At 55.2% G+C, this 27,416-nt stretch overlaps 1 protein-coding gene across 4 annotated transcripts in view; it reads right to left on the bottom strand.

Annotated features, from left to right (window-relative positions):
- FBXO41 (F-box protein 41) overlaps nucleotides 1-27,416 on the bottom strand; it is a 69,425-nt gene that overhangs the window by 27,694 nt on the left and 14,315 nt on the right. For 3 of the 4 annotated variants that reach the window (XM_073343011.1, XM_073343010.1, XM_073343012.1), the window contains exons 2-8: nucleotides 22,888-23,870; nucleotides 13,711-13,915; nucleotides 12,726-12,805; nucleotides 8,940-9,295; nucleotides 6,234-6,475; nucleotides 5,397-5,512; nucleotides 3,861-4,013 (exon numbers count right to left, since the gene is read on the bottom strand). In XM_073343011.1, the coding sequence (XP_073199112.1) occupies nucleotides 3,861-4,013; nucleotides 5,397-5,512; nucleotides 6,234-6,475; nucleotides 8,940-9,295; nucleotides 12,726-12,805; nucleotides 13,711-13,915; nucleotides 22,888-23,606 (1,871 nt within the window). In that variant the 5' untranslated portion in view covers nucleotides 23,607-23,870. The remainder of the gene's footprint in view (nucleotides 1-3,860; nucleotides 4,014-5,396; nucleotides 5,513-6,233; nucleotides 6,476-8,939; nucleotides 9,296-12,725; nucleotides 12,806-13,710; nucleotides 13,916-22,887; nucleotides 23,871-27,416) is intronic. The other variant, XM_073343013.1, reaches the window with a different exon arrangement.

The raw sequence follows: 27,416 nt of genomic DNA, 5'->3' as shown, positions 1-27,416 counted from the left end.
ACTTGTAAGCTTTTTGGAGCGAGAGCCGCCGCTTGCTACGTGTATGTGCAGCGCCGAGCACAATGGGGCCCCCATTTCAGTGGGGCCCTCTAGGTGCTACCCTAATACACAGAGATTATAATGGTACTAGAGGGCAATGGGGAGACTAGATAGCTCAGGGATTGGTAATGGGTTACACAGCCTTTCACTCCGAGCCCCAGGAGTTTGTATGTTGTGACCGAGGGGCAGCGTGGTTTGGTGGTGAGGCTGAAAACCCAGGTGTTCTTGGCTCTGGTTGCAGGTGGCAGTGAGATAGCGAATGGTAAGGGGGGATTACCCCACACAACACACATGGCCATCTCCACCACAGGCGGGTCTTCTCTTTCCTGATCCAGAGAGATGCCGTCACCTAGACCAGACGAGGAAGAAACGAGATGACATCACCATCTCCATGGCTACATCCTGAGCTGGGAACCCAAGGTTCCTGCTTCACGCGGTGTCAATTTCCTTTCTCATCTTACTCTTACTTTTTGTCCTCTCTTTGCCTTCTGTCTCATCAGAACCCAGCTAAGCCAGCCGGGGAAGATCTAACCTCACAATAATTTGCTGCGACCAGCGTGGCAGACAAAAAGCTACCCCTAAGCAGCCGGGTCCTGGTGAAGAAAGCACCCTACAGACTGGGCAGACCAAAGGAAAGGAACCTGCCAGGCATATGCCAAAGCCAGAGTCCAGGACCGTGTGCTCTGTGCTGATCTTAGCCTGCCAGCAATGGAACTGCAACCCAGAGAAAGAAGCTGCCTTTTCCTCTCTTCCGTTTTCACATACATTTGACTTAAGAGGAGACAGCATCAGATGCCAGCAACAGAGCCTGAGAGCTGCAGCTCAGAACCAACTTCCTTTGCCCCCCAAACAGGGGAGCTGATGCCCTTCGAGCGATTGTCAAATTAGGAGGAATTTTCTCTTTAAAAGATTCTGCCCAAGTACCGGGAGAGGAAGGAAGGACAGGCCTGCAGGTCAGCCTGGCGCTCAGAACTCCTGCCTCTGTCCCGGACTTCCTGCATGAACCTTGGGCAAATCACTTACTCCCTGTGTGGAACGTCAATACCCAACACCGCAGGGGTGTTGTGAAGAGAAATCCATTAACGGTTGTGGCGTGCTGTGGTACTGTATTAATGGGGCCATGTAAGTACCACACATAGAAAGAAGCAAGTTTATTACAATGGAGATTAACTGTTGAATGCTTTGACTGTCTTAAAATTCTCCCCCTATTTTCCTGTGGGTTCAATAGGTGTTTAAACTAATTCCTTGTTTCTTCGGAACAAGCCAACCCCAAGCCCTGGCCACTGGACCCCGAGCCCAATTCCTTTTAATGCTGGGGAAGAAAAAGGTAACACCAAAGGCCCTGGTTTTCCAGGGATGGTCCCTGATTTCAGTAAGAGCCGCAGATTTCTGATCATCAGGGCCATGTAGGGTCAATTTAGAAGCATCCTTAACTCACCCCCAATTGATCCTCCCCACACGCCCCATCCCCCAGCCAGGGTGGGAAGCAAAGAATGCAGCCTGCTTGTGAAGAGCAGTGAATAGCTCCTCTCAAAGGCAATCTCCTGGGCTGACTCCAACCTGCTTCAGTGTCGTTTATCGTGGTGGCCCCAACGCAGGGACAATCCCGCAGTGCCCCGGCAGGTAAATAGAGCCTCGCTCCCGACTGCTCCCCTGGTGACCCTGCCAAAGAGGAAGGCCTCTGCCAGCTTGCCCAGAAAGCTCCTGCTCGTAGCTTGTCACTTCTCCAGCCTTGCCCTCGGCGGGTAGAGCCAGGAACCAGCATTAATACGGGCTGTGCTGGGCCTTATGCGGCCGTGCCAGGAGGGGAGAGCAGCAGAGGGGCTGGCTGGTGAGAGCACTGGGGGCTTCTCCCTGGGATCCTGACTGGGGCAGCGGTGACGGCTCATCCATCCTGTGTGTGCTGCCCCATTTCCCGCCAGCTCAGTGCAGCTTGTGCCTTGCCTTGGCCTCCTCCCCCAACAAGCCGCTCCACCCTTCCTCCCCTGCCCCATCCCCATGCAACCTCCTCCTCCAGATCCTGTGGCCGGGGCAGGGCACTGGGTGGGCTCCATGCCCTCGTATCAGAGCAGACTCCTCCCCATCTGTAAGAACGCCCCTTCCTGAGACTGGCCCGCCGGGCAGGTAGTGACATCTCCTGCGGCTAGAGCCTTGCCCTGCCCTTTGCAGGCTGATCCTCCCTGGCGAGGTTTGTGCCCGTCGAGAGGACAGGAGCCTGCAGCTGTTCTGTCAATTTGTCTGCTAAGCGCTAAGCAACCGTATGGCACTAGGGAAGCCAACAACCTACATCGTCATCCTCTAGCTCCCCTGGGGCTGGCCCTGTAAGAAATACTGGTGCTACACAGACCCCCCAGGCAGCTGTGGGCGCTAACCTCACCATGCCCGTTGGTAGGATTTGGAGCGCCTCTGTCCCCGTCCGCTCTCTGCACACTGCCAGTGAACACACTGCACCCAGGAAGCACGGGTCTATGTGAACACGTGCTATAGGACCACAGAGAGGTTGGGCTGGAAGGGACCTTGAGAAGTCACCTAGTCCAGCCCCTTGCGCTGCGGCAGGACAAGGTAAGCCTAGGCCATATCGCTGACAGGGGTTTGTTCTTAAAAAGTCTCCAGTGATGGGGAGTCCACAACCTCCCTCGGAAGCCTGTTCCAGAGCTGAACTCCCCTTAGAGTCAGGAAGTTTTCCCCTCATAGCCAACCTAAATCTCCCTTGCTGCAGATTAAGCCCATTGCATCTTGTCCTGCCTTCAGTGGACATGGAGAACAACTGATCCCCATCCACACCACCAGCGCTCCCAGCCGCAGCAGGCTCTGCAAGGTACTCTGTCAGCTCCGAGGCCGGGGGACTGGCTAGTGTAATGACAACAGACCCCGGTCGTCGTCGTCGGGATCAAACCTGGGACCTCTGAAGCTTAGTGTCTGAGCCTCTACTCCATGAGCTCAAAGCCACATGGCTCTTAGCTAAGGCTGTAGCAGACTCATTAATCTCTCAATGGTCTAGGTGCCCCTAGAGGGGGAACAGAGCGACACACCAAACAGGCCTGGGTGACCCTGTGTCCACCCTCCCAGGGCTCTCCCTGGGTCAGGGACAATGCACGCATGGGTGGGGCTCTGCACACTGTGGATAAAGAGGCCAGGAAGCCTCAGTCTGTCGGTCTGGCACTAGACAGCATGCCCACAGCAGGAAGGACCTAGAATGCCATCCCTGTCTCTCAGACTGACCGGGCCCAGACATCTCCGATACTACCAAACCCTCAGCTCACAACCCCCCGGGAGAGTCTTTTCAGAGGCTCGTTGTCTGCTGCACCAGGAAGCATCCGGCACTTGAGAGAGGAACAAGGTTCGGAGGGCAACTAACAGATGGCCTGGCTTGGAGAGGTGGGGCTGCATAGGGGCGAGTGCCGGCTAATCCAGGGCACTAGAGCCTCCTGCCATTGACCAGCACAGGGCAGGGTAGTTTGCATCCCCAGATGTTTCGGGCTGGGTCTGTGTATCAGGGCCGGGGCCCAGTCCGACTCAGTCACCCAGGAGAAGGTCCCACAGACTGGCCCTTGTTCTGGGGATTCTGGAGGCCTCAGGGGTCCCGGTTGGATTCCACGTGGTGTGGGCTGGCTCAGCTGTTCCCAGCTCCTGGCTACCTCCACCCCGGTCTGCATAAGAGCAGCAGGACAGACACCAAGCAGGAGCCTGAGGACTAAGCCCCCAAGTCCCAAGCAACGGCCCTTCCCATGCACACGCTCTGAGCGGCAGGCAGCCCGCCTGCCTCCCTCCAGCGCGTGCCCCACGGCGAGGTCCAGTGGGCCCAGGACTCGTGCACGTACCGATAGGTGACGGCTTGAAGCGCCCGGCAGTAGCAGCTGGCCAGCCAGAGGGAGCGGTCCGTCAGGATGTTGGGGCAGTGGGAAATCCGCAGGATGAGCAAGTTACCGCCCGTGGCCTTCAGCAAGGACTCCAGCCCGGCTTCGAGGCAGCCCCTGAGGAGATGGAACCAGCGGGGAAGGGGGAGAGAGAGCTCAGCGGCGCTCACTGCTACCCCTGCTCTCAAAGCTGGGCTAGACCCGGAGTCCTGGGACAAGGCCCAGCGTGGGAAACGTAGACCTGGAAGCCCAAGGCCAGGCCAGAGAGCAGCCGCTGGCAGGAAAGGTGTAGCCCCTTTCCTTGGGATGTTTCACCTGGGACTGAGCAAAAGCCACAGGGAGCAGCCCTGCCCTGGCCGGGGGCATGGACGAGGGTCCAGATCCTCAAAGGTATTCTGGTGCTGAACTCCCAGGGATTTCAATGGAAATTAGCTGCCGAAGTACCTTTGAGGAGCCGGGCCTAGACGACATAGCTCGCTCCCACCTGTGAGTGCAGCCATGCTGTGACGAAGGCCACCTCCTCATCCTCAGCCTTGCTCGTCACGTTTGGTTCGGGTGGAGGGGGCCCAGGCCAGGCAACAGTACGTGGGTGCTCCCTCTCCCCCTCCCTTGCCCTGTCTGCCTGACCCAGACTCGCGGAATACCAAGGGCAGATCCAGACCCCATAGGAAGGGTCTCAAGCTCCCTGGATTAGTTTGGGTGACCGATTTGCTCCTTCTTCCTTCCCCTGCCTCATTGCAGGCTGTTTCTCCTCCATCCTCGCCTTTCCCGCTCCTCTTCTCCCGTCCCAAGACGTCCTGGAAGCAGGACACTAACACCCTCACCCCAGCTGGAGACAAACACTGCCAAGGTCTCATTGACCTCCGCTACACAGATCTAAGACTGGCCTTTAATACACCTTCATCAAACCTGTCCCTCAGTCCTGCCTCCACCATCCCAGCCCGTCCCCGGCCAGCTCTGTGCCCTTCAAGCCCTGCTTTGTCCAGACAAATATTACAGCAAACATCCCGAGCTCCTGCCAGCGGGAGTTTCAGTCCTGCCCGGTGATGGAATATTAACGGGGGGGACCCTAGTATTTTTGAAGAGTAGGGACTGTGTTTCTGATAGTGATAGCCAAAGCACTAAGGGAGGGGTTCTCAACCGCGGGTCGGGGCCACCCTGCCTGTTCTGTACCAGTCGGGGGTCCCATGGTGGTACTGGGATGGGAATGGGGGCTCTGGTATGGAAGAGGCTGAGATCCACCAGCACTAAGCAATCCCAAGGGACAGGAACCAAAGCACTGATAACTGGGCACTCTTCAGGGCAGGGGCCCTTGTAGCCAGGAAGCTATTAACGTTCTCCCAGTGGAGTGTTAAATGGAAAAGCCAGAGCTACAGAGAGAACAGAGACATGGTTATTAAAAGGTCAGCGGTGCCGCCCCTGGGCTGGCAGACGAGATCCTTATGGAAACGGATGGATCGGCTTTGGAGGTGGAAAGAGAAGTGTCTCGCGGGGGCTCACCGGGTGCTTTTCATGTACTCCTCCTTGCTCTCCTTCTTCCCTCTCAGCCGCGGCTTGAGGTTCTGCAGCGTGAGGGAGTGCGTCTGGGTGCACCATTGTGACAGCATGCCCAGGAACTGCAGGGGGAAGCCAGACCCCCCCGCTCAGTTAGAAGGAGACACGCGCCGGGACAGGAGAGCCTGCAACCAGGAGAGACAGCGGTGGCCTCTCCCCCTGCCCCAGGGTGGGGATGGTGGGCCCAGAGCACCACACATGGGCCCTCATGCCCAGGGTATGTCTACGCTGCAAGCAAACACCAGGTCACCCGTGGGGCAGCCCAGCGTGCCGGTTGCAAGGCTAAAAATATCAGCGTAGACATTCCCGGTCGGGCTGGAGCCCGGGCTCTGACACCCGGCGAGGGGGGAGATTCAGCCTGAGCCGGAACGTCTACACTGCTGTTTTGAACCCCGCAGCCCGAGGTCAGTGGACCCAGGCTCTGAGACTCGGTGCCGTGGGTTTTTCTTTGCAGCGTGGACGTACCCATAGAGGGAGAGGCGCACACACGCAGCTGCCATCGCAGACCTCGGAGACAGGCCCGGCGCACACGCCAACCCAAGGCTTTTTTTGGTAAAAGAAAATGTTTCAGCTACTGAAAAAACCTGGTTTTCATTTATCAAAAAATGTCCATCCCGATTTCAACAGAAAACCTGGGCTTGGAAACAAAGGGCGGGGCTACGTCAGCTTCTAAGAAATGGACCCCACATTGCTGCCCTCTCTGAGGTTTTCATAGGCCCGGCTCTGCCCCGGGGCGTTCCCTGTGGGGCCTGGCTGGAGCCCCACAGCTGGCTGGCCCTTTACCTTCGACGACACCCTGGCGTTCTCCAGCAGCACCCGGGTCCACACGGCAGGGTGGCGCGCCACGAACTTCCAGTCCTTGCAGACCTCAGCAGCCTTCAGCAGGGTCTTGGTGTCGAGGTAGGTGAAGATGCAGAAGAGAGCAGCTCGCATCTTGAGGATCTCCGGGCTGATCACCTCGTTGGAGCGGGACGGGCTGCCTCTCTCGGGCCGGACAGCCTTCCCGCCGCCCCCCTCGGACCTGGCTGTGTGACACACACCATCAGCGGGGGCATTGTGCGGGGAGGGGGGACAATGCTGGGGGTGGGGGTGGAATTTGTGGGTAAAGTTTTCCCACGCTTTTAGCAGCTCCTGGTGCCTCAGCGTGCATTCAAAATAATAACCCTTCACCCTCCTCTAGCACCTTCCCTCCGGGGATCCTGGAACATTTTATAAACAACAACAGATGCCCCGGGAGTTTGGTCTGTATTGTTATTCCCATTTGAACAAGGGGGAAACTGAGGCACAGAGCGGTGCAGTGACTTGCCGAAGGTCAAAGAGAACGACGGAACCCAGGAGTCCTGAATCCCAGTCTGTCCCCTCCCCACCATGAATGGAATCAAGGAGTCCTGAGTCCCAGCCCCACCCCCTTCCCAGGAATAGAACCCAGGAGTCCTGAACCTCAGCAACCTCCAACCTCCCCACAAATGGAACCAGGAGTCCTGAATCCCAGTCAGGTCCCCACTCCCCCAGGAAAGGAACCCAGGAGTCCTGAATCCCTGTTGGCCCTCTCCTGCCCAAGGAATGGAACCAGGAGGCCACCTCCGTCCCCCCATGAAAGCAGCAGGGTATGCCAGCTGGTCCCTGCACTGCCCCACCAATGGGCCTCAACCTCAGCCAGGCCCACCCTGGGTTGCTGCGGCAGCCAACCAGCGTGCCAGTGGGGGGCAAATGTGCAGGCGGTTCTTGCAGAGCAGACCCCTCCCCTTGCAACTCATCTCACTCAAGCCGCGAGCAAACTGGGCTGGGGTTCAGCCGTGAAATGCTCCCTCTCCTTTTAACGATGCCCCTGGCCCGTCCTCCTCCTCCCTGGCAGAGCGGGCCTGGCTAGTGTGGGTACTGCACCAAGCACATCTCCCACTAACGGGAGACGCCAGGCCATTTCATAGGCACAAGGGAGCAGAATAAAGGGCCAAATCCAGACCTGGTGGAATCAATTGCAACTCCAGTGGCCTAAATGGGATGGGAGTGACAACTGTTTACATGAGCTCTGAATCTGGCCTTGTGGCTCAGCATTAGCTCTGATGGCCTGGACCCCCCTCAATCGTCCCCAACACACTTTGGGGGTGCAAGAAAAAACATTCCTGATGCCCCGACTTGTTGTGTTTTAGATGCTCCATCGCCAGGGTGACCGAGTTCAACTCTCTGGCAGAATGGTGTTCAAAAAGCCAGGGCTCTGATTTACAATGCTAACACCTCACATTCACCGAGAGAGCCTCTCTCCTCCGGGAGAATCCTGCCCACGCTCTCTAGATCACTTCACTCAGCCCCGGCATGCAGCCAGCTCTGGGGCGGAACACAGCAGCTGCTTAGCAGCATGCCACTACAGTCAGGGACATCCAGTGTTAGGCAGGAGGTCAGACTAGATGATGGGGACGGACCGTTCTGGCCTGTGAAGATGTGAAGAAGAGCATTGTATCTTGCTGAAGCTGCAGGGGGAACTGAAGGAGGCAGAATGTAATTATGGGGATTTGCGTTGTTTTTATGGAAAGCACCACGGGACCTTTCACAACCACAAAGGGTTAGGAACATTGGCGTTGCTGGCCTGGATCCAGCCCAGGGTCCATCTAGATCACTATCTCCAACAGTCACCAGCTCCAGCTGCTTCAGAGGAAGGCGTAAGAACCCCACACAGCAGGTATGGGATAATTTGCCCCAAGAAAGGTCTTGTCCTGGTCTCTAATAGCCAGAGATCGGTTCAAGCCCTGAAGCAGGAGGTCTAATATCTCTTCCAGTGTTTTTATCATTCGTTATGCAAGGTCTGGACATTCCCAATAGCCATATCCCTCTTTGCAACTTGCTAAATTCTCGACTCTCTATCAATCAGTGGGGTGACCTCAGCCAGAGACCACGTGCAGCCCAATCTCCCTTCTCTAGGGCAGGGATCATATTATAGACTTTTATCCTGTCTTCTCCTATTCGTCTCCTTTCTCAGGTAACAGTCCCATATTTTTCCAGGCCCTTGATCACCCTTCTCTGACCCCCTCTACCCCCAATTCTGCAATATCCGGTGTGAGATGGGGTGCCCAGCCCTGCACCCAGTCTCCAGATGAGGCCGCCCCATTGATTTGGGGAAAGGCATTCAAATATTTTCCATGATATTCTCCACCCCACTCCTGCTTCATGCTATTGCCTTGGTTGTGATTTTTGGCTGCAGTGGCATGTTGAGGAGAGGTTTTCACTGAGCTGCCCACAATGGTGCCCAGGCCCCTTACAAGAGCGGGTACAGTCTATTGCGTAGCTTAATGTGCATTACTTCGGAGCTCAGTTTTCCATCTCCCCCAGATGCCGGTACCTCCCCAACCTTCCCCAGGCTGGAAGTGCAGGGTTCAGCGGGAAGAGCGCCCCCTACTGAACTGCCACTGCCAGGGTTTCCCAGCCTAGTGTGGGTCAGGGTCGCCCCTATGTCCGGGCAGTGGGGTTCCCCTCACCACCGGGATGGAGACTCACCCGTCAGCTTGCAGCTGTTCAGGGGCCTTGCCAGGTTCGCCTCCGGTGGGATGCGGCGGTCTTGCTCCCACACCTCAGCCTCCGACTCGGTTGTCCTGGAGCCCACGTCCGAGATGTCCCCCTCCTCCCCCTCGGTGCTGTCACGGTAGGGCCGGCGGTGCCAGTTCTGGATGGCCTGCCTGCGGAGCCCCGAGCTGCGGGCCACCACGGGCCGCTCGAAGCCGCCGTCCACGCCCCGGCTCTGCCCGCTGTGGTAGGGGTGCCCGTCGGCATTCTCCTCCGGCTGGTACAGCTCGGCGCCGTCGCTCTCGTAGCAGCCTGAGCTCTGGGAGATGGCCTTCACCCGGCTGGAGGCCCTGCGGGGATACGCAGCCATGAGGCGGATGGTCTTTCCTACCTGGGAGGCAGCAGGGAACTGGATCCAGAGCAGAGCTCCAGGGACAGTGGGGTGGCCTCGCACCCTGTCATAAATATAAAGGGAAGGGGAACCACCTTTCTGTATACAGTGCTATAAAATCCCTCCTGGCCAGAGGCAAAACCCTTTCACCTGTAAAACGTTAAGAAGCTAAGGTAACCTCGCTGGCACCTGACCCAAAATGACCACTAAGAGGACAAAATACTTTCAAATCTGGAGGCAGGGAAAAAGCCTTTTGTCTGTCTGTGTGATACCTTTGCCGGGAACAGATCAAGGATGCAAGCCCTCCAACTCCTGTAAAGTTAGTAAGTAATCTAGCTAGAAAATGCATTAGGTTTTCTTTGTTTTGACTTGTAAATTCGCTGTGCTGGAGGAAATGTGTATTCCTGTTTTTGTGTCTTTTTGTAACTTAAGGTTTTGCCTAGAGGGATTCTCTAGGTTTTGAATCTGACTGCCTGTAAGATTATCTTCCATTCTGATCTTACAGAGTTGTTCTCTTTTCTTTTTTTTGTTCTTCTAATAAAGTTCTGATTTTTAAGAATCTGACTGGGTTTTTTGGGTCGTAAAATTCCAAGGCTGGTTTGTGCTCATCTTGTTTATTCTCAAGCCTCCCCAGGAAAGGGGGCATAAGGGCTTGGGGGGATATTTTGGGGAAATAGGAACTCCAAGTGGTCTTTTCCCTGTTCTTTGTCTATATCACTTGGTGGTGGCAGCGTACTGTTCAAGGACAAGGCAAAGTTTGTGCCTTGGGAAAGTTTTTAACCTAAGCTGGTAAAAATAAGCTTAGGGGGCCTTTCATGCGGCTCCCCACATCTGTACCCCAGAGTTCAGAGTGGGGAAGGAACCCTGACACACCCCAAACCCAAAAGCCCTGCTTACAGAAGAGCCCCCTGTTTATTTCAGGCACATGGCGGGGCCTCTGTATCTCGATGGTGAAGACATTGCTCGGGGATAGCTCATCTGGAGCAGGCAGGGCTAGCAGTCCCCGTCAGACGCTCCCAGCCAGCAACTTCCCTGAGTTTCTAGGACAGTTTGCCTAAAGCTGCCCGACATTCCCCCACCTGGCACTGGGGAGCCCCCAGGCCTACAAGGCAGCCGGCCCTTTGCAGCAGGTGGCGAGGGGGCCAGCCGATTAGCTGTAGAGAAGTCAGGCTCGGGGCCAGCCTGGGAGGCACGAACCTGGTTTAACTGGGACTTCATTGAAACAGAGGTTGTGCTGCATTCAGTTCCCCTAGTCCCCTGCCCCTGCCTCACAGGGCCTGTCTACACTGTGATCCCGGGGTGTGAGTGCAGCCCAGCTTTCATCTCCCCAGCCGGGGTCCTGGAGCAGGGAAGCCGTGGCAGCCCGCGCTTCAGTATGGGCCACCTGGATCCCTGGGTAGCTCCTGGTGGGGCTTGCCCATGCGGAAGGCTGCTGCCAGGAGCCGAGCTAGCTGGGCTCCTTTGACACAAACGGCAGTCACAGTGCAGACAGACCCAGAGAGGGCGGCGGTGGGGTCTAGACAGCACTTCCCAGAAATGAGCCATTCGCAAAACAGGCAATGAGGGGAAAGGGGGCACCTGCCCAGTCCATACTGTGCGGCTCCAGGGAATGTGAGGGGGGAACCCAGAGGCTGGGATAAAGGGCTAAACTCCCCTCAACGCCGCCACGCTTACAGTGGCCAAACTTAAAGAGCTAGTGAGCCAAACGCATCTCTGGGGTGACGCCACTAAATCAAGGGAGTTACGTTAGGGATGAATCTACCTCCGTATGGCAAAAAGAGGCACGCCAGCTATTTGAATGTCCAGTAGCTTCCCGGATACGGACAACTCCCGGTTAACAACAACATTTCCCAGTGACTTTAATGTTAATGGGATTCGGATATCAGCGTGCTGCTTTCGAGCGGCACTGTGTGGACGAACGGCCCCAACTGCAGGCAGGTTTGCAAGGCTGCAGCCGGCAAAAGAAGTGCTGGGATGTACCTCGCTTGCCTGCAACCCGCAAACGTGCCTGTGGCCGGTGCTCTGCATGTCCTGGAGCTTCCTCAGGGGCTGCAGCCCCGCAAACCTGCCTGCGCACAGGACCACACAGGAGTTAAGGGGCTGCGAGCTGGGAGGGGAGGTTGTGGGCAAGGCAGTAGTGGGGAAGGGGACTGCTGCAGCCTGGGTGCTAGAGCTGCATGGTATCTCTCCCTGCACTCTGCAGGATGTGCCCTGCCAGGAGGCTGCGCCCAGGGAAGGAAGTGCTGGGATGTGCTGATCCATGTCCCCCAGAGAGGGGCTACCAGGCAGCTCTGTGGGGCCCCTAGCTCCCCTGCTTCCTCTAGAAAGCCTGGGCATCTGGGCTGCAGCCCCTGTTGCTGCCCTGCCTGGATGCAGGTTGGCAGGGTCTAAAAAGATCTGTCCAGACGGTCAGTCCTAGAGCAAGAACCAGTGAACTGAGTGTCCTGTTCTCTCTCTCATTCCCGACACCTGAAACAATGGGAACCACCTCTCCTGCTGGTACCTGGGGTCACCTACTGAAAGCCCAGATCCCAGAGACCAGACCCAGCTGAGGTGTGTGCAGAAAAGTCTGCTCTTCCAGCTACACCATCACATTAAACCTTTCAGAGACACCACCCTGATTCAGATGCAACTTCAGCCTCACGTCTGGGTCAAATGCACCTTAACTGCTTGGGAACACGCTATCAAAAGAGGCCGCATGTCAAAACCTCCCTGTCCTGTTCTAGTAAAGATTTCTGACAGCCCAGTCTTACACCATGGTGCCTCCCACAAGATCACAGGGCGAGAGAAGAAGAATCAACCCACCCACCTATCCCGGTTCCTTCAGATTTCCGACTTCAAAGCATTTGTACAACTCAGCATGGCAAACAGCTTGAGATCAGTTATACAGACATGTCCAGCTGTGACATTCCCACCCACCCGCCAATGGACTGGGCAGACCTGCAGCCATCCAGGTCCAAGCTTGAAAGAAAAGGAAGGGCAGATCAAAAGGGAAAAACCGCCATCCTCCATGCTACTCCGACTGGCTGTGAACCCGGGAAGGCTCCGCACATACAAGGAAGCTGGGAAGCAGAATTTCAGGCTGTCGCAGAAGACAGTTTCTGGGTGGGCATTCGCCAGCCGCCGGCAGAGAATTCCCCTGGAAAGGAACCACAGGCTTCTTCCAAGCCCTAGTGACCACCAGCAAAACACACTCCAGCCCCACCATCTGCTGCAGAGGATGTGAGCCAGAAGGTGCCCATGCCACGTGGGTGCACATTCATGGGCGTCGTGGGCACTGATCCGGCTCAGCCTGTTTCCTGCTGGGAGAAGCTCCCCCATGGCTGCAAGAGAGATGGGAAAAGGATACTGGGCGAAAGCCAAGGCCAAGGCATATGGAGACTGCTTACCCAGTGCTCGAGGACGATCTCTGATTGGACTCCGCGTAGGAGCTGTGGGCAGCTGCCCCGGGGCCGGCGTGCCTGTCTCTCTGGGGCAAAAGGAAGGAAGAAAAGGAGACCAGACACTGAAAGCCTTTCCAACTCATTCAACTCGGGAAAAGCCTCCCCCAGGGGATACCCTGACTGACTGCGTGTGGACATACCATGCGCTGAGAGGTGACACTGGTGTAATGATGCCAGCATCAGCAGATCACCACGGTGCAGTGCAGCATCTCCAGCAAAATAGCTCCTTGGCCAGCTGAGCCATGTGGGCAAGCAGGGTGGGTTCCAGCCCAGGCACAACTCCCAACACACCTTGGAGTCTGCTCCCCCGTCCAAAGATGCAGGATGAGACCAGCAAAACCTCCCATTTATACAGCGCCTTGCACTTGACAGGCTGGGCGTGACTTGCCCTTGAAATGGGGCCACTTCTGGGGTGGAATATGCACGGCATTTTGCACTACCCAGAAAGGGGGGACTGACGAGTAAATTGGCCAAATAAAAATCCACACGTGTTTTTTTCTCAACGTCGAAGATGGTTCCCTAGGTTGGAAATTGGGGGCGGAGCCTGGGGCGAACAGCCCGGCTCTAGCAAGAGCACTAGGGGAACTTTAATCATAGATTCGGCGGGATGGAAGGGACCTCAAGAGGCCAGCTAGTCCACTGCGCCAGGCTCCTCAAGTAGCGGTGGGGACAGGGGCTCAGCACTGAATCAGTGGCCTCTCGGGAGCCACCCCCACCACCCGCCCGCAGAAACAGAACGTTTTCCAGGGCGGTCTCCCATCCAACCATTGCTCCCACTCAGTATTGCTTAGCTTGCGATGCAAGCAGCCCTTACTACACAATAGCACAGATGAGAGAGAGAAGGCTGGCAAATGCGCCCATGGAGGAAGGTGGCTTCCCAGAGGGCCTGGCAAGCAATAGACGTAATTGGCATGACGCGAAGAGGAGATACCGGTCTGCTGGCGCCCTTGGAGCCGGGCACGCTGCACCTTCCCAGGCTGCCGTTGGGGGTGGTGCTGCAGCTTATGATCTGGAGCTGCTTCTCCGCCCGGTCGGCCCGGTCCAGGAGCTCCTCGATGAACTGCTGCAGCCGCACCTTGGCGTTGGCCTCGCGGGCCGCCGTCTCCTTGAGGAACTGGTCTATCTGGACGACCTCCCTGGCGCAGGGGAGACAGTGAGAGGCAGAGGTGAAAACGCCGTAAGGCCGCCCTTTCCCCGGCGGATCCCGCCGCCCTCTGCCACACGGCAGCTTGCAAAGCTCTGGGAGCCAGGGGAGTATCACCAGTCCTGTTTGAACAACCAGGAAACTGAGGCACAAATGTTAGTGGTCTGATTTCCAGAGATGCCAAGCCCCTGCTGCCTCCCACCCTCGATCAGCCTCATCCCATCTCCCATAACCCCGTCCCAACCCTGTTCCTTGGCCTACCCCACAATATAACCCTGCCCAGGATCCCACCCCACCCAATCTCCTCCCACCCTGATCCCCTTCAAGCTTCGCCCCACATGCCCTTGCACCTGTTCCAGTTCCCTGGGGTCTGGCTGGGAGAGGAGGGGGAAAGGGAAGGGGATAGTATATTGAGGTACATTTCCAAGGGATTTAAGCTGTACATCCCCAGGGCAGGAGTCACCCAGCTCTCTGGATTCTTCGGGCCTGAGGCTTTGAGGTACAGAGAAGTCAGGGCTCCTGCTGGCATTGGCAGGAGTCACAGGTGCTCAGTGCTTGAGTCTAAATGAACCAGCCAATCTCTTTGTCTGTGTGTCATGAGAATCCTCTCCCTCTGTGCTCAGCAGCAGTCGATCGTCCAGCCAGGGATGACGAGAGGCACCCAAGAGAGACCGCGTTAAGTGGGGACGAGCTGACCTGGCGTTGTCTCTCCTGAAATATAACCCTGTTCGCTCTCCACTCACCCGTTTAACATGACACCTTAATGGGGCTAATTCCACCGGCTGCCGTTCATCCTCCCACAGACTGGCCTTGCCAGGCCCATGGCACCAGGAATATACTGGCCAGCTTCACCTTCTGTGCCAGTTTCAGACAGGCAGGGAACACGGGGTGCACGTGGACCCCTGCATCTTAACCTGGAGCCAGCTCTGCCCTGCCAGTGACCTTAACCATCCCTCTGCAGGGTTTATCACCTATGGAAGAGCTGCCCTCATGCTATTTACCTTCTGACGGATTTAGGTGGAATATTTCAATCCCTGCTTTAGGGAAGGGAAGACCAAGGCACAAAGTGGTGAAATTACTTGCCCAGCAAGTCTCGGTTGGATGCAGGAATCCTGGTGCCTTGTCCTGTGTTGTAGCCATTAGCTCACCCAGGAGATCTGCAATGGAGCTGGGACCCAGAGCTCCTGGCAGACTGGATTTCTTGGGCTCACTGAGATGCGTGGTGGGATTTATCGCACAGTGAATGTGCACAGCCGTTAGTTCTTCCTGCACCGAGGACTCCCGTAGACGTACCGAGGAGACCCGTTATCTGCACCTCGCTTCCCCACAAGCCCTTCTTGTCGCGAAAGGGGCTCGTGTCCCCAGCTCACTTCATGCACCGCCAAAGCTCCCTGGCATATTTACCCCCTGGCCTCCTCTCCCCAACGGCACCTGGAGAACCGACGCTTCCCTGCAGCCTCTGAGTTAAAGCCCAGAGGCCACAGGGCTCTGGCGTTGGCAGCATTCAGCATTTTACTAGGCAAATGAGCTGCGTTGCTCCCCGTCAGCCTCCCTCCTCTCTGGGCAGCTGATTGAAGCTAGAGGACTGTCTGTGCTCACTTCCCAACCCCAGCCCCCCCATGCCCTCTCACCCGCTGCTGGCCTGAGAAAGGGGGCAGAGCAGAGACCAGGCTAGCTGGGAATGCCAAAGAGATCCAATGACAGGTTTCAGAGTAGCAGCCGTGTTAGTCTGAATTCGCAAAAAGAAAAGGAGTACTTGTGGCACCTTAGAGACTAACAAATTTATTTGAGCATGAGCTTTTGCGAGCTACAGCTCACTTCATCGGATGCAACTATTTCTAGCACAGAATGTGTCTCACGCTGCTCTGGGCAGAGCCAGGGACAGCCGAGTGGAACTGAGAGGGGATGGGAGCTCTCAGAGTTAAAGGGGGGCGGGGTTGCTGAATTTGAGAGATGTCCTGTCCTCCGTGCTCAGTTCCCAGGCCTGGAGGCTGAGGGCCCTTTGCTAGGCCACAATGGACAGCTGCAGAGCAAACAGCTCCCACAAGCAATGCGGATGGGCCTCACCTCCCAGCAGGGACCATTCGGACAGATGAGAGCTCACTCTCCATGGCCAATGTACCCCTTAGCCTCTCTGCTTTGATTCCCCACAAGGGGCCCATTGCCACAGGACCAGTTGTGTCAGGGAATTTTGCAATATGGACTGAGGTCCACCAAATTTTTTCCACCTAATGACCTCCCACTGAGTGCATCTCCGTGGGCAGATGGCAATTCTGGCTCGGAGGAACTTGCTGTAAGACCTCCGTGACAAACCGATCGCTGGACTTCCATCGAGCGCAGAAAGCGCTTCTCCCACCGCTGACCAGCGGCCAAGTCTGGGGTGGAACTCAGCAGCTGTTCGGCAGCACTGAGGAGAAGAGTAGCACCTTCTCCAACCGAAACTGCGGGGGAATCCAGATTGGAATTTGAGCAGGCTACGAGGGCAAACCCTCCCCCTGGGAAAAGGGGTGATGTGGGCACCTGACGTGAGGGCAGCACCGCGCCCCCCTGTCCCCGAGCTGAGGGCGCCGGTTCAGCAGACTCAGAGGGGAAGAGATCTTCCGAGTGAATCACCAAGACCTGTGCTCTTGCGTTTTTTCCTTGCAGGTCTCCCGTCCATGCACTGACCAGTCAGAGGGAGGGCGGTTGTACCCCACCCTGCCTTCACCTTTCCCCTGTGAACACAGCCAGGAGACTTCTCCAACCAGATCGGCTGTGTTGGGAGGGGCTGAGTTGGGGGACATTCAGCATCAGATCGGTCCCTTCTGTCAACCAGCGGCACTTGGCTGGAACAGAGGGCTCGGAAAACGAGACCTGCTACTTCTCACTCATAGACTATCAGGGTTGGAAGGGACCTCAGGAGGTCATCTAGTCCAACCCCCTGCTCAAAGCAGGAGCACTCCCCCAATTTTTGCCCCAGATCCCTAAATGGCCCCCTCAAGGATTGAACTCATAACCCTGGGTTTAGCAGGCCAATGCTCAAACCGCTGAGCTATCATCTCATTATGAAGCAGCTCTGGTTGCTGAGCCCTGGATTCTGCTCCGTTTAATAGCAGAGCAACAGGAATCACGAGGGTCACTTCACACCTCGCCGATGGGGCCAGGGCAATGGGGAAGGCTGTGCACAGATGCTGCCTAATTGCCCCCTATGGGCCTGATCCTGCCCCCCTGCACTTTGGACCCTGGCTAGCTGTGTCCCTCACTCGCCAATACACAGAATCGGGGGCTTGGATCGTCTGGGGCTCCGTCACTCCGGCAGCACGATGCCGTCACTGAGGTCACAAGCCTGCGGGAGCCAAGCCCGTCTCCGATACCCACTGCGCCAGCCCTGGCCGGAAATTCTGGCTCCAGGTAGAGGGTGAAAAGAGCAGCTGGAGCAGAGAACTCTGGAGATGCCAGGTTATGAAAATGCTACAGTCAAAATCCCCTGTTGCATCCACACCCACCCTCCCACCCACACACCCAGCATGATCTCCCGCAGCAACAGCCTCCCCGCACACGACAGCGGCCACTGGAGTCACGACTGGGCTTTGGGGTGATTCCTGGAAAAACACCGCAGCGTCGTTTTCACATCAGGGCTCGGAAGGGTCAGAAGGTTCGTGAAAAGCTACAGGGCATTTCCAGGCTCGGTCTCTGGGTCAAATCCAGCCTGGATCAGCAGTGCCGGCCATCGCGGGTGGACTCTGAATTGAATCAGTCTCAGTCCGGTTCCGAGGGGACCTGCTTCCCTCACCTGTGGAGGCAGAGCCAGGCCCTCTACCCCAGAGTGGGGCCAGCCTGGAATATCAGGGTTGGAAGGGACCTCCGGAGGTCACCTAGTCCAACCCCCTGCTCAAAGCAGGACCAATCCCCAACTAAATCATCCCAGCCAGGGCTTTGTCAAGCTGGGCCTTAAAAACTTCTAAGGATGGAGATTCCACCACCTGCAAATGCCCTTCTAAATTAACTAAGCACAGATGGAAACTGAGCACTGGGATATGTTCTCATAGCCCCCCCCCCCCCAGCCTCCCCGTGCCCTTTAGTATCCACCTCACCTCCCTTTGGGGCTCGTTCCTTTTAGCTGCGCCTCCGAATCTTCCGTGCCACGCAGCAGCCCTGCTGCAAAGGGAGTGGAGAGGCTCAGCGCCAGCCTGACGGGGTCTCTCCGAGCCAGATGCTGGGTGGGGGGTGTCTGGCTCAAGGCAGGGTGCGCCTGGCAAAATGCGGGTACTGGGGCAGAGGTTCTCTCTTAGTTCCGTGCTTGTCCGGTGCCTAGCTCCGTGGGGTCCTGCTCCGCGGCCAGGGCTCCTACGCGCTACGGTCATGGATCGTTGCAGGGTTTGGTGGCTCAGTGTTGAGTGGCCACATGGTGACGCCTGCCCCAGGACATCAGCCAGGAAGAGGCCTCCACCCGCGGAGGGCAGCTCTCTCTCTGCCAGCAGCAAAATGCTCCCGGAGCCAGGCTGTGCTGAAATGCGATCGCTAGGTCTATCCACAGCACCCACTGCTGTCGCGGCTCAGGGCTTGAGCCACAGCCCATCCAAATCAGCTGGAGTTGCTCCCTCGCCCCCGTCGCATCCAAACGAAAGCTTCACCTCCGTCAACCCCCCCCCGCCCTGCAGGCAGCAGCCTCCTGCTGTGACGCAAAGAGCCACGCCGTGATGTAAACAGCACCCTGCCCCGACATGCATCTCGTCACGCAGCCAAGCACAAGTGCATTGTGACGCATGCCGCAACCCATCAGTGCGTCGCGCCGCGAATAGCTTCCTGCCACAACTGTGCCTCCTGGCCTGATGGACGTGCTCCAGAGGACGTCTCCCGGGAGGGAGATTGGGGATCAGCCTTGGCGTTTGAAAGGAAATTTACAGTCAAATCCCAAAGCCCGGAAACAGACCAGCTTCATCTCAGGGTCTGGCTTAGTATCCAACACAATTACCTCTGTGTGCATAGATCATGGTAAAATATCCACCTGCCTCCCCAGCGCTGCACTGCAGAATCCTGGGAAAACTCGCCTGTGATGGGAGCTTTATGTAACAGGAAATGCACCGGCAGAAACACAGCACGTAAAGGCTCTCGCGTCCCCTTTAGCAAAAGGGGGGGAGGGATAGCTCAGTGGTTTGAGCATTGGCCTGCTAAACCCAGGGTTGTGGGTTCAATCCTTGAGGGGGCCATTTGGGTCAAAAATTGGGGATTGGTCCTGCTTTGAGCAGGGGGTTGGACTAGATGACCTCCTGAGGTCCCTTCTAACCCTGATATTCTATAATTCTAAAACAGGTTTTTGTCCCCCTCCGAATAAATACCTTCCTGGAGTCGTCACGCTAGACTAGCCAAGGGACCCTGGAGAGGAGCCTGCAGCTCAGACTGGAGCTAGATTCATAGATACAAAGGTCAGAACGGACCATTATGATCAGCTAGTCAGACCTCCTGCGTGACGCAGGCTACAGAATCTCATCCACCCACTCCTGCGAAAAACCTCTCACCTAGATTGGATGCATTGGAGTGACGATACACAGGTGAGTAACCCCCCTGGACTTAATGGGACTCCTTAGATGTGCGTTTGCAGGATCAGGGCCAAGCAGTGAGGGCTTGCCACACGCTCCAAGATTATTAGTGGTGTTATTTATCATTTATTCTGCAATAGCAGCTAGGAGCCCCAGTAATGGGGTCCTGGTTCATTGTGCCAGGTGCTGTACATTTATATTGCTATTAGGCAGGTGTATTGTGGTAGTGCCTAGGAGCCCCACACCAGGACCCTATGGGGTGAGGTGCTGTACAAACACAGACCAAAAAGATGGTCTCAGTCCCCAAAAACTTACAGTCTAAGGATAAGGCCAGAGTCCCACGGGTTTGTATTTGGAGGTTGATGGGGTGAAATAGGGGAGAGACAAAGGGGATGGGAGGAAGAGGGAGCAGGGCTGTCGTAATTATAGGTGATTATTAATTCGTATTATTTTTCTTCCCACCTAATCAAAGAACAGGGCCCCTTTCTGCGAGGTGCGGTACAAACCTCAGAGAAAGAGACTCCCTGCCCCAAAGAGCCTGCAGAGTCTCCGAAAAAGAACTAGGCAAAGAACCAATGAACTCTTCAAGTGGGAGTGGATTGAAGATCGGAGGTTAAAAATGCACTCACAGTGCACCCGCAGTGTAAGTGGGGAAAAAAAGGGTGGGGGAGGGAAGGGCTGGCAAGCACAGAGCAGCTGGCAGAGAAAATAGCGAAATAGGTTAAGTCTAGCCAAAGGGGTTAACGGGAGAACCCAGAGCCAGTGATAAATGAGGAGGAGGTTGAAATGAATGACTTGAAACCGGCTAAGATGTCAAGCCCTTTTTCCAAATGCGTCATTCCCCCCCAAAAAGTAGGAGCAATTGGGAAGAATATTAATATTAATCAGGTCAGGAAATATTTGGAAAATGGGCCCATACAGTAACTTCTGGCCCAGCTGCCATGCGTCTTGAGGAACTAGCAGAGGAGCTCACTGCACTGCTGACAATTACTGGGGGGAAGGGGCCAGAGGACGGGAAAATCAAAGGTAGCGTTGATATTCAAACAGTGGCAGAAGAGAGACCTTGATGATTACTGCCGCATCTGTCTACGTTTATCCTTAGTGAAGCGATTGAACAAATAACCATAGTAAAAACAGATCCCGAGTACACAGGATAAACAGACTGGCGAGCCATAAGCAGCATTGAGAGGTTACAAGGAATAAATCAAGCCCAACAACCTTGATTGGCTTTTTTTTATAGGATTACAAATTTATCGGAGGATGGGAATGCAGCCGATGGGATTTTAGTCAAACATTTTATACCTTGGCTTGTGAAATCTTACTTGAAAAATTAATTTAAGCTGGCAGGGATCTGAACACTGTTGCACGGATGGAAATTTGGCTGGAAGGCCATAAACAAAGGGTAATGATATATGGCAATGTAGCAGATTAAGGGCGGGATGTGAGAGTAGGGTACAGTAGTGGCTGACGTCCCATCTTATTTGACATCTCCATTAATGATGTGGAAGAGAGAGTAGATGTCACATTAGTTAAATCCACAGATGATCCTAAATGAGAGGCATTGTGACATCCGTAAGGACAAAGAACTAACACAAAAGGACCTACCAGGTTAGGTCCTCAGCTTGTGTAAATCAGTGTAGCTCCTCTGAAGTCAATGAAGTTACTTTGATTTTCACCAGCTGAGATCTGGCCCCTGGAGAAGCTGGAGACATGAACAGGAAATACAAGGGAATAGATCTGGGCGGGAAAATAATCCAAAGGACCGATCTTTGTTAGGAGGGTGAAATCTGGAAAGCAACTATGCTGAAGCAGCCCTCAGGTGGGAAGGGGAAAGCAGAACAGACCTGAGTTTATGATGCAGTACAGCAACAAATGGTGGACCCCTTGGCTCTATGCACAGAGACATCTCATTTCAGCACAGGGATGTCATTACAGCTAGTTGGAAATGTTTTGCCAGCATTTGTATTTCAATGAAAACTGCCTTTCGGAAGAAATGGGCATAGCGCAAGACAATGTCTAGCATTGGCAATGTTTTTTCAGGTTTTCACGGCAAACGTTTCAGATTCCGACAACTGAAAAGCAAAAGCAAATCAGGTTTGGCTTTATGTGTTTTCCGTTTTCCTCTGAAACGTCCACTGTTTTTCCATCACAATTTCGGTGCCACCAAATATGTTTCAGAAGAACGTAGCACTGGAAGGGGTCTCCTGGGCCATGAAGTCCAGTCCATGTTTTCCCAGGCAACCTTGTCATATCATCCCGTTTAGAAACTTACCAAGCACCGTCTTAACTCTCAATAGGTTCCCCCCACTGCCTGCTCCTATTGGGAGTCTGTTCCAGACCACCCTCCTCTGATGGCTAGAAACACTTTTCTAATTGCCAGCCTTCATCTACTCATGGCCAATTAATTCCCATTTGTTCTTGTGCCACCATTCTCCTTTAGCTGAAATACCTCTTCTCCCTCCCTGGTATGTATCGCTCTGTATTTCATTTTCTTCTACATTGTTCACAAGAAATAAAACGTATTTCCCAACTAGCTCTAGAGGGAATACTTCTTGGCTGCAGGGGCGCTGTGACCACCTCTGGAATATTGTATTGCATGGTGGGCATCATGATTCCCAAACCGGGGGGGGGGGGGGGGGGGGGAGTTCAGAGAAGTGCAACAGAAACCATCAAGAGGCTGGAAGGACTGACTAAAGGGAAGAGATGAAACAGATCTAGTGTGGCTAAGCAATGATTCCGGGCAGGGGACTAGATAGTCCAGGACCTGCAAGACTCGAAACACCCAGAAGGGGAAGAAGATAGGGTGGTGCGAGGGCTATGACTGGGGTTATGGGAGGAAAACAGGAAGGCTTCAGTCAAGGAAGTCCTGCTTGTCAGGGAGATGGATCGAGCTGTGAAATAGCCTCAAAAAAGCGGAAGCCACATTGCTTGGGACATTTTAAAACTAAAGTGGACTGAACACTAGACAAGCTCCTCTAGTGGACCAACCCTGCATTGGCTGTGAGGTACGGGTTGGACGAGCTCTTTGGTCCTTTGCATCTCTAATGTCCGAGCATCAGAGCCTTAGCTGGTTTAAACGGGCATAAAAAGAGGACTGGACATTTATATGGCTAACAAAGTATCCACAGTTATAATAGTTAATGCTAACAGTCTGGAAGGGGTACGAAGGCATTAAGTTTGGCTTTACCCATCGAGATCCAGAAGGTCTAGTATGACAAGTCCTACATTCTTCTATGGCACCGCTTATTGAGGAGCTGGCCTGTATTTCTGTGACAATGACACACACACACCCTGAGAGTGGAAACATACACACGCACAGAATCACACATGAGCACAGAGACATGTGCACTGCTGCGGACACATGAGACCACACGGAAGCACATTAGTGTGTGCAAGGGAGCACACGCATGCCTCCCCCTGCAGAGAAGATGGGGCAGAGACTCACTGTTGTTTGCGGGTCAGCTCCTGTTCCTTCTGCACCAGGTCCTGCTTGAGGGAAGCCAGCATCTCCACGCTGACGTCCACCTGGCGGGAGAGCTCCGTCGCCCGGTCCTCCAGCTCCTGCTTCTCCCGGCTCAGCCTCACGCTCTCCTGCTTGGCCTTCTCCAGCTCCGAGCTCTTCCGGTCCAGTTCCACCTGCAGCCGGCCCACCTGCGAGGCGATCTTCTGCTCCACCTCTTCTGTCAGCTTCTCCAGCCGCTTGTCCACCTCCAGCTTCTCGAAGGCCCGGATCTTCAGGCGGGTCAGGCCTTCCTCGTAGGCGGCGTCCACCGCGGCAGCAGCGGGAGGGGTGGTGGCCGAGCTCATGGCCTTGCGGGTGAAGATCTCAGTCAGCGGGATCTCGATCTCGTGCACGTAGCGGGACGCAGAGGAAGAGGTGGGCTCCAGCTCGTCGGCCGAGATGAGGTCGCAGGCAAAGCGCTGCTCCTTGCCCTGGAAGGAGGTGCTCTCGAAGATCTCCCGGCGGGCAGCCGGGGTCAGCAGGGTGGCGTCGGACGCCAAGGGGAAGACGGTGGCATCGCAGATGCTGTTGGTCTTGGAGAGGACATAGAGGGTCTCATAGGTGTGGTTGTACTCCAGGTGGGCCCGCAGTGAGGAGAGGCTCCGGAAACGCTTGTGTTCCCCGCAGCGCGGACAGCGGTAGGGCAGGTCCAGAGAGGCCATCCCTCAGCCAGAGCCGCTCCACCAGCCGCGCGCCCCTCCGCAGGAAGCAAGCAGGGCCCCTGTCATGGTGCAGGCCAGGGGGCGGCGGGGGCACAGGGAGGGGTGCTGGCGTTGGGGGGAAGAGGGCACAGTGGGGCGGGGCGCTGGCTCCACAAGGGCATTTCCGGTTAAGGGCCGAGAGGCAGACTTGGCAAACGGGTGGCACCCCAGCCCGGTGAGCCTGAGGGAGGTCCGTGCACCATCGGGCGACGCCGGCGCCGGGCACTGAAAGAGAAAAACAATGCCAGCAGTTCATGGGCAGTGCTTTCCTCTTCCCTTCCCCCAATCACTCCCCCCACAATCCCTCTCCTTCACCCCCACAGCTACCACTTCTTGTTCCTCTCCCTTCCTCCGGGACACCTTAGCTCTCCCGTTCCCACCAGTCCTCTCCCTCCCCAAACACCTGTCCTTCCTATTCCCCTGCCTCGGGATCTCTCTCCTTCCCCAGCTCCTCTCCTGGGTGGCTTTGCCCGCAGTGTGTAAAGAGACAGCCCTCTCTCCCCCAGGCTGGAGGTTTTAAAGCCCCACTCTGTCTGAGCATGTTTGCCTGAGATGGTTTCCTAGAAGATCTGCTCTAGTCAAAACCGGGAATTGTTCTCTGGCCCCCAGGAGGTCAGACTAGCTGACTGCAATAGCCCCTTCTGCCCTTGAGTTCAGCCAGCCAAACGTTCGCTCCCCGCCCGTGGGCATCAAACCCCTCCCTTGCGCCCGCCCCATCGGGTGGCTGCGGTGCCACTTACAGAAGGCAAAGACAGCAGGTTCAGGTGTAGTTGCTAGAACCCGTGAGGCCAACATCCTGCTCCCAAGCACGAGACTCAGAAGAGGAACATGGTGGAGAAGAGAAGGGGGAGGGATCGCTCAGTGGTTTGAGCATTGGCCTGCTAAACCCAGGGTTGTGAGTTCAATCCTTGAGGGGGCCATTTAGGGATCTGGGCCAAAAATTGGGGATTGGTCCTGCTTTGAGCAGGGGGTTGGACTAGATGACCTCCTGAGGTCCCTTCCAACCCTGATATTCTGTGATTCTGAGAAAGATGGAAAGCCTTTGATAACAGTGCCCTGGGGAGAGGGGGGGCGCTGTCTCAGGGTGGGCTCTGGCTCCACCAGATTCAACGCCAAGGATGAATTTGACCGAAGGTGATCCAGAGACGACCACCAGGCACCAACAAATCAAAATCTCTGGAGATCTGCAATGGAGGGCCCAAGAGAAGGGCTTTGGTGGTTCATAAAGTAAATCTCTGTCCCTCACCACAAAACCTGCACACAAGGTGCTACAGCTGATGTGGGTCAAGATTGAGACATATTGATAGAGTAGGTTGTGTGGGGAGCATAGGGGCTGGAATGGCAGCGGGCTGAGAGTCAGGAGTAAGGGACATCGGAAGAGCTGTGGGGGGCACCCAGGAGGGGCTGCAGATCAGGAGGAAGGGGCATTGGCAGAGTTTTGGGTGGGGAGCCCAGGGCTGGGATAGCAAGGGGTTGTGGGTTTTGACTGAGGGGCATTGGCAGAGCTGTGTGTGAGAAATACACCATTTCCTAAGGATAATGAGGCAACTGTTACCACCCCCGCTGAGAATCTGTAAGGAAAGCATTATTTACCAAACTAAATGCTTCTTCCCTTTCGGATGAGGGATGAAAGGAAGGGAATTTAATCAAGTGTGAAATTGACATCTGCCTTGGGCAAATACACCAGGCCCCCCCTTGATCCTTGTTAACTAACGCTAGGGAAGCCTCAGTGTAGATAGCTATCCGAAACCGGTCAGAACTGATCACGGGCTGGCACTGGAAATGCATTCGTTATTCAGCTTGGCTTCTCCTGCATGGCTTCTTATTCTGGGCACCGGAGGGATTTTCTTTGTGACATCAGCCTTGAAATTAAGGATGGGAATGACCTATTGGATCACTAGTCCATCCCCTTCAGCAGGACCGTCCCCTGCAAGTCTGCTCTATGCTACCTTCTCGTGTGGAACTTCACCCAGTCCAGCTGCAAGCGTCCCAAACAAATGGGACTTCCACCACTGCCACGGGAGGACTATTCCACTGCCTCATAGACCTCAGAGCCAGGCTGTTCAGCTTCCTGCTCTCCAGCTGAAATTTCCCTGTGCTTGATTTCCCCCGCAATTGCCTGTCTCCCTTTCCCCTTCCATTGGGTGCACACAAGCCATAGTCCTTCTTTTGAGTCATCTGATCCTTTAGCTAAGTGCAAGATAAAAAATACCCAACACCCATGGTGAACATTGACCATTTATTCCCGCTGTTTGCTTGTCTGCCTCAGCCCATCCTGGCATCAGCCACTGGCCCCAGTTGACAAGGCAAACGCTGGCTCGTAGTAGTTGTTACATTTGCCTCTTTAGAAATGGGGGACCCTTGGTTACTTATTTAGCCCATGCTATTCCCGTACTGTAGTCTTCTCCAGTGGCTAACGCCCTGACACACAAAGAGGCTGTATTCATGCACATGGGCATTGTATTATAATGAGGAAGACTCTAATATGTTGGAATGAATGATAGCACACCTGAAAAGTCCTGGAGTGATAGCCCTGGAGACCAGAATCCTCCATTTCTGGTACAACATGGGCAGTGACAATGCCAACTCCCTGTGCACACACATAGCCCCTCACCCTGACGTGGTGGGAACACCTCTAAGAGTCTGGAGAACTTGGTCTCCGTGGGTCTTTGAGTCCTCTGCTGAGAGGGCCAGTGCCACACCCCAGTTTGACGTGAGCACCTGTCCCCTCTTTGGCTCTACAGAACGATACCTGCCAGGACATTGATTGTGGTACAGCCACAAACAAACCACGCAAACACATGGTAGGCATTATCCTCCTTGTTCATCTGAAACCAAGCAGGACCTGCCCTGGATCTCAGTGCCCGTCTGAGGGAAACCGTGCAAACAGAGGAACCTGACCTGACTGCCAAAGCTCGTTGGTGGTGGACACTGGGGAGCTGTTCCTCCGGCAAGGAGGGGACCCAAAAGCTGCTGCATGATCCCAGAGCCTGCCTGAGCTCTGGACACCGCTGTCCTCTTTAGAAATCCTACAAAATGGCTGAGCCTGGCCCAGGCCCTCTTGGTCTTGCCCACCTTAGATGCTGCTAGCCATAATAACTCCAATGGGGCTATTCGTGCCCCAGACTGTACGGGGAATTCCCATTACGCTCCATGAGAGGGATGTGTGTGGAACAAAAAGGCCAGAGCCTGGCCCCTTGTGAACTAACACCTGCTCCCTGGGCAGGTCTAAATCAGTGCCCTGGGGTGGGGTCAGAGGTCACTATAGTGCTGGAGGGGCCATTTTATTGGATGAGAAGTAAAACTGAGAGCCTGACCCCTCGTGCTCATTAGATATCCTGCAGCACCTAGGAACAATAAGAATGATCAGACAAGGGCTTCGTCTGGTTCGGTATCCTGCCATTATGGCTAGATGCTTCAGAGGAAGGAGACAAAATATCCGTAACAGAATAACCTGACCAGATGAGAGGTTTCTTCCTAGTCCCCAGACAGTTGTGGCTTATGCCCTGAGGAATGAGGGTATGGCCGGGCAGCCGTTAGAATTTGGCTGCCTACGTAATCCTCCCTGCAGTTCTAACTGGATGCTATTCTTCCCTCCCTCCCCCCACCCCCCATCTTTATATAGTGTATACTGGTTCTCTGGGCTGTTAAACAGCTGTCATGTTCTGCCTCAGAGGAAGCTGCATTTTGGTGATGAATTAAATTATTCTTCTCTCTCTCTGTGTATATTGCCTATGTTCTGCAGGCAGTCAGTAAGGACAAGGATGGTCT

This window comes from Lepidochelys kempii, chromosome 4 (assembly GCF_965140265.1).
Source record: "Lepidochelys kempii isolate rLepKem1 chromosome 4, rLepKem1.hap2, whole genome shotgun sequence".
Taxonomy (NCBI): Eukaryota; Metazoa; Chordata; order Testudines; family Cheloniidae; genus Lepidochelys; species Lepidochelys kempii.
The sequence above is the reverse complement of the archived record's forward strand: the minus strand, read 5'-3'. Positions and strand labels throughout refer to the sequence as shown.